Below are 13,025 nucleotides of genomic sequence, written 5' to 3'. Positions count from 1 at the left end.
AGCCGACATTTGCAAATGCATGGCATAGGGAGTGGGAGAAGGGGGATGATGCTGTAGGAGTAAGAAGGAATAAAGAGTACAGGTACTATGTCAGAGGGAAAAGCAAGGGCATATGATCGGAAAGGTGGAGATGGAGGAGCAGAGGGATGGAGGAGAAAAAGCAGGTTAAATGAAACCTGAAGAAGGTAGGCTGGCAGATGCTGGAGAAGGAGAGATGGTGGTATGGTAGCAAGAGAATAGATGCTGAAGATGGGCGAGAGGTGGGACAATGAATGCTGAAGAAAGGGGAGAGAGAGGCAGAAGACAATGGAGTGGGTTAGAGACAAGAAAGGGGGACAGGTCTTTGAACAAGGTGAAAGAGGATGGACATGGGAGAGAATAAAGAGGGACCAGGAGACTGAATAAAGGGACTGGAGATGGAAAGGGGATTAGTGACAAGGAAGGAACTAGAGTTGATGAGAGGTAGAGGAAGGTAGATAAGGCTGAGAAAGAGTTCTGGGCAATAAGGATGAACTGTGAAAACAGGGGATAAGGGACTGTCCTTCCCCATGTTTAAACTTGTACAGCGCTGCGTAACCCTGGCAGCGCTATAGAAATGCTAAGTAGTAGTAGTAGGGATAAGAAAGTGGGTGAAAAATAGATGGAGAATATGATGGGAAACAAATAAGAGACAAAGGTGGCAAATGGAAAGCTGGTAAGTAGGTGAACAACAAAACAAGGGAGACTGAAGAATACAACCTACCTATAAACAGATAAAAAGGCAATGAAAGAATGGAGAAAAAGATGGTCATTGCCGACATGAGAACAGAAGAACAAACCCTCGCAGTCAACAAAAAACACAAACACTGTGAAGGTGACTAAAAACAAAGGCCAGATGATGTGAAAATGTCAAACATTTATCATTCAAGACCTGACACGAGCTGTGTTTCAGCCTAAAAGGCCTGCATCAGGAATTTAAAAACAATAGCAGGACCTATTAAATAAATACGCTTTGGATTTGATGATTCTCATTGCTGAAACATCTAAAAAGAAAAATAAGGCACTTAGACCAGTGGGTGAAAAAAAATTAAGACATTTTGATGAAAAGTTTGACACAATTATTGTAAATGCACATAAATGCCTTGAGAATTTTACGAATGATATTAAGAAGGCTAAAGTGAATAAATTACAGATGGACAATAACAATTATGAAAGAGGGTCAATATACCTCTGGGTGAAACCTAAAGTATACCCAAAAACTAACAGAGTCTCACGTTCCGTGTCTAGACCTCATAGTCGAGTTAATGTTCCATCCTGGGAAAGAAATACTGCACAATCTGAAGAGAGAAATATTCTTCAGGCTACAACATCAGATAAAAGAGTGCGGAGCGACTCAGGTGAGTTGTTCATATCACCTCCTACCAGTCTGGCCACGATTCAGAAAACTACTACTACAAAGGATTTTTTAGACAGAATAATGCCAGAAGTATCGCATCCATTAATATTGAAGAACAGTCTTCCTTCGACACACAATCACAATTTTCAAGTCCAGGAACACGATTTCCAATATACCAGGGCCTTCTACCCCACCAGAGGCAGGGGGAGAGGCAGAGGCAGAAGAGAATACAATCAGAGACATTTTTAAGAGCAGTATTAGATTTTTCCATAGAAGAAACATTGGTTGTTGTTAACTTATCCAAAAGTAGCCTTTCAGAAAGTCAGATTCAACTGTTACAGAAGGGATTATCCTTTGAGTTGGAAACTGCTCAGGTTCAACAGGAAATTAAAAATTAAGCACTTTTTTCCTGAAAGAAAGTCAAACCAGGAGTCATCAATTCTCAAAAGAAACTCAAATTGGGTTCCACCAGGTCCTCCAGATCCCGTGATCTCCACTTTTTACAAATGTGTTCTGAAATAGGTTCAGGATTTTAAGAAAAAAAAATGTACTTAAGAGTTTTTGTAATCTGACTAATGAAGAATACAAAGACCTTATGAGTTTGTCAAAGAACACCAATATAGTCATAAAGCCAGCTGATAAAGGTGGAGGTATACTCATCTTGGATAGAGAACAATATTATTAGTGAGCAGAGAGCCGGTCCCATGCGTCTTTGCTCTTTATTACCATGGGAACCGGCAGAGGTGGCAATCGGCAGGAGCAAATGGCCAGGGTAGGAAACAGAGAAACAAGATAAATAACTCTGGCAGGTACTACCCTAGGATCTTTGCTGAGCCCCTCTGTTATCCTTGTATATTTCTTAAGTAGTCAAATTCTGTCGCAATATATTGCCCTAGGAGGAAACACCTTTTCTCTGCGCCTATCCCTTGCATTATAAGAGAACTGCTCATTAGCCCTCTATTATTAAAACATAAAAAATGAGTTTACTTTCTAAATGGTTTAATATTTCCAAGAAAGAAAATTCTTCCACTGTGACGTCAACAATTATGTCTACTTAACTGAAGCAGTTAAATGGCAGAGGCCAAAACAGAACGTTTTCTTCATACTGCATACCTTTAATGAGATCGGCCAAGTCGTTCTGCTCCACATTTTGTTTGGCATAATTGAAACAAATATCATCCACTTCTGTGGCAAGAAAATACCAGCCATTCAAAGTGGCTCCAAGTAGTGGGTAGATGCAGGAGGCCCCTGTACCTGTATTAACAAAAAATTCTTCCTAGTAATTCTTTTCATATATTTGCTTTTGCAAAATCCTGACATAGACTGAGGCTGCAATGCCTACTACTCCAAACAATGTAAAAATCTCACACATTTTTACAGTAAAACCTGCCATGAACACATCCAGATGTCCTCAAATCCGGCTCTTGAGGGCTGCAAACCCGTCTGCTTTTCAGGATTTCCACAATGTATATACATGAGGTATATTTGCATACATTGCCTCCATTTTATGCACATATACCTAAATGCATATTCATCATAGAAATCCAGAAAACACTGACTTGGTTGTGATACTCAAGGACTGGAATTGAAGACTTCTGATATAGTCTATAATTATATGTAAGCTGCATATTATTTTTGAACTAGGAAAGAGCCTGAGATCTCATTACAGTACAAGGTTCTATTACCTAAAGATAGTAGCTCCTAGAACAAGGGATCATCATATGAAACTGAAGAGTGGGGAAAATGCAAGAAAAACTCTACTTACTTAACTATCTAACCTAATCTGGACTTTTATATAAACCACTTATTCCCAAACAGTTCTAAGCAGTATACTACAAGAACAAAATCTATACAGCACATATAAAATACAATAAACATTAACATGTCAGCATTTTCCCACTCAAAATCCGAGACACCTCCTGTGACTTGGAAGTATTGAAATGTGGGTATAGGCATCCTTCAAGTCCAGAGAGCATAGCCACTTGTTTTCCTGAATTAGAGGAAGAAGGGTACCTAAGGAAAGCATCCTGAACTTTTCACTGACTAGGAATTTGTTCAAGGCCCTTAGGTATAGGATAGGCTGGTAATCACCCCACTTTCTCAGTCACAAGGCAACACCTGGAATAAAATCCCTTTCCTTCTTCCCCTGGTGGTAGAGGTTTGACCGCTCTGGCATGTAGAAGGGTGGAGATTTCCTCTGCAAGTACTTGCTCGTGCTGAGAGCTGATGAAAGATGCTCTCGGTGGGTAATTTGGAGGTCTCCAACGCCAATTCAGTGCATACCCAAGACAACTCTTTAAGAACCCACCAGTGGGAGGTTATAAGGGGCCATCTGTATTGGTAAAAGATGAACCTACCTCCGACCAGAAGGTCGTCCAGGATGGATACTTTTTGTGCAGCTATGCTCTGCTGGAGCCAGTCAAAAGCCCAAGCTCTGCTTTGACTGGGGAGCCGGCTGGGATTTCAGAGTACAGGGTTGGCGAGGCCTGGGTGAAATGAGCGGGAAGTAGAAACCTACACCTCTGAGTGTAGAAGGAATGCCAACCTAGACTCAGTTGAAAATCTTCTTGCTGGAGAAGATGCAGATGCATGCCAATAGAAAGTGTTGATAGTATCAGTACGTTTCTTAATGAGGTCAGCGACCTCCTGCACTCTCTCTCCAAACAAGCTGTCCCCTCGGCACAGCATATCCAACAACCTCTCTTGAACCGCTGGTTTCAGGTCAGGCACACAAAAACGACAGTCTGCGCATCCCCACACCCACTCCTGAAAAGTACTGGCAAAAATGGGACGCTGGGGTGTTCCCTATGGACACCATGATGAAAGTCTTCATAAAGCAAGGAAAAAGCTATTAAAGCTTCCAACAACTTCTAAAACTTTTTAGGATGCCAACCATCCTCATACAGGGCCTCCTGTATATAGCTTGATAAAATACAACTCCTCTGGGAGACTTAGGTACTGACTTGAAAATCTCTGTCCAAAGAAAACATCTGTAAACTTAGTTGTTTTCTCTGTTTCCAGGTACATATCTCACCATTGCATCTTGTCTGCTAAGCCCTCCAAAACCCATCATCCTCAACTGTACACCACTACAATAGCACTTATGGGTGAAGGGGGCATCTATATATGGGTATAATAGGTTTTTGGTGAGTTTTGGAGGGCTGGCACTTTCCACCACAAGTGTGACAGGTAGAATGAGATATAAGCCTGGGACCCTTCTCTACAGCCCACTGTACCAACCACTACACTACTATAGGGACCCGATTGCTGCTCTGATATACTTAGCTATAACATCTGAGGCTGTCATTGAGGCTGGTAAGTACTACTTTTATTCATATCTTTGGGGGGATAGGAGGGGTCAGTGACCACTGGGGAGAGTAAGAGGGGGGTCATCCCAGATTCCCTCCAGTGGTCATGTGATCGTTTAGGGCACCTTTTTGTGCCTTATTTGTTCTAAAAACAGGTCTAGACCAAAATGCTGAAGCTTCAGCCTTAGACATTTTCGTTTCGTTCCATTATGGTTATAAAACATCCAAGTGTTAGGAACATCCTAAAACCGCCATCATCCCACCCCCTAAACACTCCCTTGTGATTTGGACACACTGCAGACAAATTGCATAGATAAGAGACGGAGAAGCTAAGTAGCGAAAAGACATAACTGGCACAAGAACCGGCATATAAAAGTCATAGCTCCAGATGAAGATGTTACGAAACAGAAGCGCACTGTAGAGCTAATCAGTGAGAAAGCCGGGAAAATAAGATAAGTGCTAAGTTAAAAAAGTGAAAAAGCAAAAAAATCATTAATCAAGACTAATGAGGATTCCCGCTGTTAGAATAACGATACAGCAGAGAGGTGTAGTTTATGAAGTAAAATAAACACACCGGAAATCTGAAGTCTAGATTATTAGATTGATTTAAAAGACTGTGTTGACAACAGTAAAGTGCCTTAGTGGTATTAATAGATAAACGTCTGCAAAATAGGTTTCGAAAATACCAATTTGGACATTTTGAGAAGAAAAACATTCAAATGCTGCTTTTATGATCCTTCTTGGATGTTTTTCTCTTCCGAAAATGAGCCCCATAAATGACAATTCCTCTGTAAACCAAATGAAGCAGCAAAAGCTGGAACACAATTTTGCTAATGCAAACTTCATCAGACAAACATTGAATCATCTCATCTTAAATTTTGCTGTTCAGGGAATACAGCCTATGAGAACAGTGGAGTTATCCGTGTTTGCTGAACTGGTTACTGCTCTCCGGGCCAAAAGAATAGTGCTGAGTTGGGTCACTTTAGAATGGAGATGAAACCGAAACTGGTTGCAATTCTTGGTTCATATGTCTCTACCACAACTGACTGCTGGTTGTGCCACTGAAAACTTTTACAGTTGAGGAAGTACATGCAATTTTATATCGTGGATATCTTGAAAACCTGATCTACCTGCAGCACTCGAGGACCAGTGCTGTCTATCCCCACTCTAAGGTCAGGCCTACTTGAGTATGAACAAAGGAGATGCAGTCTGATAGCCAATTCAATAATGTAAGCTCGGTAACAACTCCAGACTTAATGAAATTAAAAGAAACAAGAAAGTCTGTGTGAACCTTTGAAAGGCTTTAATGAAATTAAATCTACTCCAAGTAGACAGCTAAGTCTTGTTTTCAATTCAAAGTGAGTAAAACACGTTTATTATGGTGGGCACATGGCTTAGGAAAAAATGCTGGTATCATGCACTGAACAACCTGTTATTCAAAAACTTCGTATTGGGTGGATCAATCATTAAAACATGGAGCTCAATTCTGTATGTTTAAGTCACCGCTACAAAAAACAAGACCTTCTAAGCGCAGAGGAGTCTAGTGGCTCAAACGGAGTTTCATCAACTGGATTAAACAATGTCATAATCTCAAAACACAGAAGGTGGCTTGAAAGGAAGCCTCAACACAAGCAAGCTCCACAAAGTTCAAAACTAAAGGCTGTACAGAGATGGGTTTTCCTTTTACATGGAAATAAGCGCCAACTGCACTAGGTCACAGAACAGCAGAGACAGATCAAGAACAAGCGTGTGTATTTTATGTCACATTCATATGCTATGAATGTATCGCAAAGGTGGGGGGGAGACACAAAGGTTGATAGTGAGTAAAATGTCAGATTGCAACATTGTAGGATCACTGGTTTAATCATTATTTACAATAAATGTGACTATGCTGAATCAAAATTTATAAAACTACTCTTTTAAGATTGTATGACTGACCTATTGGTGATGCAGTATTTGATCATGCCGAAGTGTAACCCGTACAGAGCGGTGGGAGCAACTCTGGTCACCTTTTTGGGCAGACTAGATGGGCCATACCCTCAGGTTTGGAATACAGCTCAAAGTGTTGGTTCTTACCTTCAAAGCTCTGTGTGTAGGTGTTCCGTGTTATTTGACAACCTTTACTATCCCTTCCACTCCTACACACATCTTTGTTCATTAAATGATCATCGGCTTGTTCTCCCTAAGACCAGTGCTAGCCCCCTTAGAGCCTACAAGTCATAGTGCTTTTTTCTTTGTGGCACAAGCCACATGGAATAATCTCACTCTTTATCTGTGCCAAACTGTCATTTAGGAATTACAAAACAGTCCTTTCTAATAATGCGTTTGGTGAATTGAGTGGCTGACACGCTGTGGAATCCATTCCTGTATTTTGTTTGCTCCTCTTGGTTGGGTCTACTTGCTGTATTGATGTTTTGTATGACTGATTAATGCTGTATGATTTGTTTGCGCTGCTTTCTCTTGAGTGGATTTAATGCGACACTGTTGATTTTTCCTATCTTCAAATGGAGTTCCTGTCCCCCGTCTATTTAGTCTGTGTATCACTTGGACCTGCCTAACAGATAAGGCAGTATAGTAAGTTCAAATAAACTAAAGTATAAACTAGTCCAGTGAACATGTCTGGTTCTTTGATGGGCTAAACGTCAAGGTGTTAGTTAGTGAGAGTAGCCCATAACTGTGGGCATCTAGACCCTGACATTGTTCAACATTTCAGGGAAGCTTCCTCCCCTGACGTACTTAAAATTGTTATTGTGTTGCATGCCACAGATTCTGAGGCTCTTTGAGGCCCTCGCATTGATGAAACACATCTAGGTAAGCATGAGTCTCAGATTAGCTGTATGACTCTTTGTACAGCCATTAAAACCGAAGCATGGTATCAAGCAAGGCACTGAGTCAGCCTTTCATCAATATATCTGTAGGGCACCTCATTGAAGACTGCTGGCATCAAAGTTCAAGAGTGGATGGTGGGTGAGGCCATAAACTCCTGAGTCACTTGAGGTATATCTGTGCCCAATACTGAGTTCTTTTGATGCTGCTGCGCCCTTCTGACGGAGGTTGAGGAGCAATCCTCTGGGCATGCTTAGTAGATATGCCAACTGCGAGTAACTGTGCTGTTGACACAGTATTCATGCTTTTTCTCCACCCAATGCATGATGATGAAGAAGTTGAAGTCAATGACTGATCTCAGTGGTTTTTATCAACGCTGGCATATTTATGAGGACTTCTGGTTGGCAGCTGGAGAGCAGTCAGATGTAAAACACTGACTTTCTTCCTTGATTTTTTTCCTTGTCACTCTTTCCCCCATCTAAATTGTTAGTTTTCTTTTTGACAAAGGCAATGGCAGACAGGGCAGGATTAAAGCACAAACTAGGCCCATGCCTAGGGCCCAAATGTTTAAGAGGGGCCCTCTCAGACTCACTAATTCAGTGACTCTCAAAGGATATTTTGCACTGTTATGCAAGCTGCTTTCTTCCCACCACCCCTACTGCATTGTTCTCCTCTCAGCATGATATATCAGCAAGCAGTGCTCTTTACCTGCTGCTTCCTCCTCTGTTGGCTTTCCTCTGCATTCAGAAATGGAAATAAACCATAAGGGGACCCATTTGTGGGTTTAAAAAAATGTGTTTATATATTATAGGGGGGGGGGGGAACAAATCATATTTGTTTGCCTAGGGCCTGCCAAAAGACTAATGCCCCCACTGCTCGGTAAAGCCTTTCAAAGGGATATGGCCTTTAGGATGGCAAACTTTCCATCCTGGGATGCATCGTGATATCACCTATGGCGAGTCTACATTATCCAGGCTATCAACAGAGAAACTGGGTTTGCTTCCGGACCAGGACTCTACCCCACAAGCCAGTCAAAATTGGAAATGCTGCTGAAGCAACAAGCACAGATCCGGGAAGTTAGGGAGCCTGTTTCAGCCATCGTTCAGTAGCAACAGAGAGTGGCTGGACTAAGAATCCATGATGGCAGGATTTCTGACGGAGCTTTTACATATGGTCCTCTGACCAATACAAGTAACTGCAATAACTGGATAGGGTAGGGAGGAGTACCAAATGGGAGAAATATTCTTAGGCAGATAAAATTGAGGGTTCATGAGCCCATAGACTCAAGTGGAAACTATGCATTTGATATAATCCAGATAAGTAAAGTAAAGACTAAATGTGCTGCATGTAACCTCCAGGATAGATAATGCTTACAATACTGTGAAAGGGAAGGGAAGAGGAGATAATAGAACAGCTGTCTGAAGCTCATGCATACCATCATGCCTTATCATCAGCATTTCTTCCTTTTCTATCAAGATTAGCTGTGGGGCACAGTCGTCTGTTAGCCAATAAGGAATGAAAGGAGAGTGAGACAGCTGAGAGAGACAGATGGACAATACAGATGTTATCAGGAAAGTGAAACGTCATGGCATGCATGATCTGACATCTTCCTCCCAAATGAAAAGCTTTTCTTTAAACCCTTTAATTCATACGCATTTATTGTATCTTTAGTAAAGGTTGATTAGATTTCAGATACGATTTCATTAACTTTTTCTTTTTGAGTCCTGGAAGTTTAACAAACTAAAACTGCTTGAAATTAATATCCCCAAATCTAAATTGTCATAGCTAAAAACTGATCAAATGCATTCTACAGCTGAAAAATCTACATTAGTAGAAAATAAAAGAGCTGTGTATGAAACAAATTGTAGTCTCTGTATATGTAGAAGAAAAGATATGCACAGTTTATCATGATCAAAACCTTTGTTTTCCTCTATCACCTCCCTTTGTGTTCATTAATCAACTTATGCTTCAATAAAAATGCCTCTTTAAAAATAAATAAATATCTGATGGACCAAAGTCAAATGTTAAAGCAGCACCATTGTGGTGTTGGTTAAAGCAAGGATGAAATAAAAATAAGAAAAGAAATAAACTGGGAAGCTTCCTTATTTTGTTAGCTTTGGCTTCCATTTTGGCAGTACTGTTACCTTTCAACAATTTCAAAAAACTTTATGAATATAATTCTCTTACTGAAATGGGCAACTCACTCCACAGATCAAGGCCTTGTCCAACAATTTTTTTTACATGCACAGCTCAAACTAAGCTCTTTCAGTATCACATTCATAGAGGAATATTACAGAGGCGATATGTTAAACCAGAGCTAACAGCAACATACAGTTTTGTTGACTTTTTATCCTCCTCCACAAGGTAGGTTCTAAAAGACATCATACTGTTTGATGTGGATGTCAAGCGAGGAAAGAAGACAATCTAAGAAAACCACCAAAGGCAAAAAGGTGAAATTATTCCTACCTGTTAATGTTCTTTCCTTGAATCCTGCCAGACATTCCAGATCAATGAGTTGAGTCCCCCTACCAGCAGATGGAGATAGAGATACTGAAGTATTCTGCTGACATCACAAGTGTAAGGGCTGGTGGAGCCTAGAATGTTTCAGTATACCAATGCTCTGGCACAGACCGTATAAGTCTGCCCTCCACTATCCTCGCCTCCCAACTACCAACCTCTCTTCCCCCACCTGCTCCGCCACCCAATTTTGGCTAAGCTTCTGAGGATCTATTCCTACTGCACAGGATTCCTTTATGCATATCCCACGCATGTTTGAATTCCGTTACCGTTTTCATCTCCACCACCTCCCGCGGGAGGGCATTCCAAGCGTTCACCACCCTCTCCGTGAAAAAATACTTCCTGACATCTTTTTTGAGTCTGCCCCCCTTCAATCTCATTTCATGTCCTCTCGTTCTACCGCCTTCCCATCTCCGGAAAAGATTTGTTTGCGGATTAATACCTTTCAAGTATCTGAACGTCTGTATCATATCACCCCTGTTCCTCCAGGGTATACATGTTCAGGTCAGCAAGTCTCTGCTCATACGTCTTGGAATGCAAATCCCATACCATTCTCGTAGCTTTTCTTTGCACCGCTTCCATTTTTTTTTAACATCCTTCGCAAGGTACGGCCTCCAAAACTGAACACAATACTCCAGGTGGGGCCTGACCAACGACTTGTACAGGGGCATCAACACTTCCTTTCTTCTGCTCCTGAAAATAGAACTGAGGCAAAAGCAATAGAGTTGGAACAAAAAGACACGAAGGTACCCAAAGTGAAAAGACACCCCCAAATCAGTAGAATAGTTCAGTATCTTTACCCCCATCTGCTGGTAGGAACACTCAAACCATTGGTTTGGACTGTCTATTAGGACGAAAAGAAAATATGGCGTAGATTCAGTTCTCAATTTCTATTGTTTGCAGATAGCTTCAAAAGGTAGACAAACCTCCTAATTCTATGTAATGCGTCATAGGTTAGGCACATAATTAGCGCTCAAACAGAAATTAACAGATGTTCAGTGCTAAAATGGGGGTGAAACGGTAGTGAGGCCCTAAATGCACGTAGGCACTATTCTGTAATTTGGCACCTAAGTGTTCTAGTGCATAACTGCGAAATGGCATTCACATGGGTGGGTCATGGTCATTCTGCCCTTCATGCGCTTTATTGAATACTGTCAGTCAGCTGCCTAATTGATGCATTTAGGCACCCCATTTATACCTGCTATAGTGCAAGAATACGTGGTGGTGCCTAAATTTAGGAGCCTAATTGCAGATTTATGCTAGTACTCTATAATGTATTAGGCACACAAATTTGACATTACAGAATACTAGCTTAGTGCCTAGATTTTGGGAAACTAACTTTTAGTGCTCTTTCAACTCTTATTGACTAAAAAAAATCAGCAGTAATTTTTCTAAAGAGAACACATGTGCGGCCATGTGGGTCTGGTGACAGAGAGATTGGAAGAAAAGTAGAGCTTTGCAGCTGCTCCTCCCTGTCTTGTGCTGGCCCTGTGAGCCTTCACCTGCTGTTTACTGATCTCATGTATCGCAGGAGGTGACAAGCCCATGAGTTCTGAACATGCCCCTTGTCTTACCAAATCAGCATTCAGTTAACAGCCTGCTTAGTAACATAACATAATAATTTAGTAAACGTCAGTAGATAAATATCTGCATGGTCCATTGAGTCTGCCCAACAAGGTGGTCAGAGTTGAATCTGGCATTCTGCACAGGTTCCGCTTCCTCATGATTAAACTCTGGTATACTTTGGAACTTTGTAAGTCTAAATGTTTTGAAAATACGCATCTATGGAACTTTGTAAGTCTACTTGCTTTGAAAAAGAGCACCTTAATCTCTTTCTCTCCCTGTAAATTTTGGAGCCAGACTGTAAAACTAGGCCCAACACTAGTCCTACTTCCCAACTACTAGGAACATGCTCACAGAGCTGGCAAAGAAAGAGAAGCAGAGGTACAACTTGTAAGATGAGCAGAGGAAAGATGGTGGCCTTCAGCATAGGAAAGAGGGAGAAGGGCAGAAGGAGGAAAGGGGCAGGGTTAGAAGAAAAGAAAGAGTGATGCAGGGTGGGAAAGAGAGATACTGGTGGGGATGAGGAAAAGGTTACCAAAGTAACCTTTTGAGAGAGAAGAGCAGAGGGTAAAAATGAAACAATTCCATCCTCTCAATTTCTCAAAGATAAGGATTTCTGCTACCATGCCTTCCGGTTTCATGGATTTTAGTATTTGTGAAAGGTTGGCCACACTGAAGATAATGTTTCAGACTGCTCCAGCACAAAGAAGAAAAGGGACCTTTTCTAATTTATGTCCCACTACCCAGAGGATGAGATGTAGTGTAGAAGACTGATAATGAATGATGACTTTAGAAAAAGTCCTTGATGTCATGGTGTTACCTATGTCAATGCCACGTCGAAGTGCCTTTTTGTCAGATTCGTGGTAACCAATGAGATCTTCTACCCAGTGGATATAGTTCAGTCGTAAGGGGACGGTAGGAATAAGTCTCTCTAGAGGTATATCAATGGTGAGTCCAAAATCCTCTTTCAGAAGAGTACATGTCAGAGCTCTTACAGCTTCAGGGTCCTTAAAATTTAGACTGAAAAAAAAATAAAAGAAAGAAAATAGGAAACTGAGGTAACAAAAGAAAATTAACATTAAAGATAAAACAGAAAACAAAATCAAACATTTCTATCCTTAATACACCTAACCCCCCCCCCACCTCACCCCTCATAATGGAGAGCCTATCTACATTCTTGATGATCTAGTAGAACACAGGGCCAAAAACCATAAACAAGTTATCTTCCAACAGAAACGTAAAATCGCTTCTGGGCATTCCAAAGTCAACAGCATCCTAAACAGGCAAGTTTTTAAAGAAAATGAAACTCACACAGTAAATCAAGAGAGATTAAAGCCAATGTGCAAGTAACTATCACAAGGTGGTACTTCTCCAGTCCACAAGTGCTATATATGACTACAGCATTCAAGTTAAGGGTCAATATTTAATTGTGGGGG

At 41.1% G+C, this 13,025-nt stretch overlaps 1 protein-coding gene across 1 annotated transcript in view; it reads right to left on the bottom strand.

Moving 5' to 3' along the window:
* Positions 1 to 13,025, bottom strand: part of METTL16 (methyltransferase like 16) — a 137,785-nt gene that overhangs the window by 80,690 nt on the left and 44,070 nt on the right. The window contains exons 3-4 of the mRNA XM_030185901.1: positions 12,410 to 12,609; positions 2,489 to 2,629 (exon numbers count right to left, since the gene is read on the bottom strand). Of these exons, the coding sequence (XP_030041761.1) occupies positions 2,489 to 2,629; positions 12,410 to 12,609 (341 nt within the window). The remainder of the gene's footprint in view (positions 1 to 2,488; positions 2,630 to 12,409; positions 12,610 to 13,025) is intronic.

The sequence above is a fragment of the Microcaecilia unicolor genome, chromosome 13, assembly GCF_901765095.1.
Source record: "Microcaecilia unicolor chromosome 13, aMicUni1.1, whole genome shotgun sequence".
Lineage (NCBI taxonomy): Eukaryota > Metazoa > Chordata > Amphibia > Gymnophiona > Siphonopidae > Microcaecilia > Microcaecilia unicolor.
This window is presented reverse-complemented; position numbering and strand designations above follow the sequence as displayed.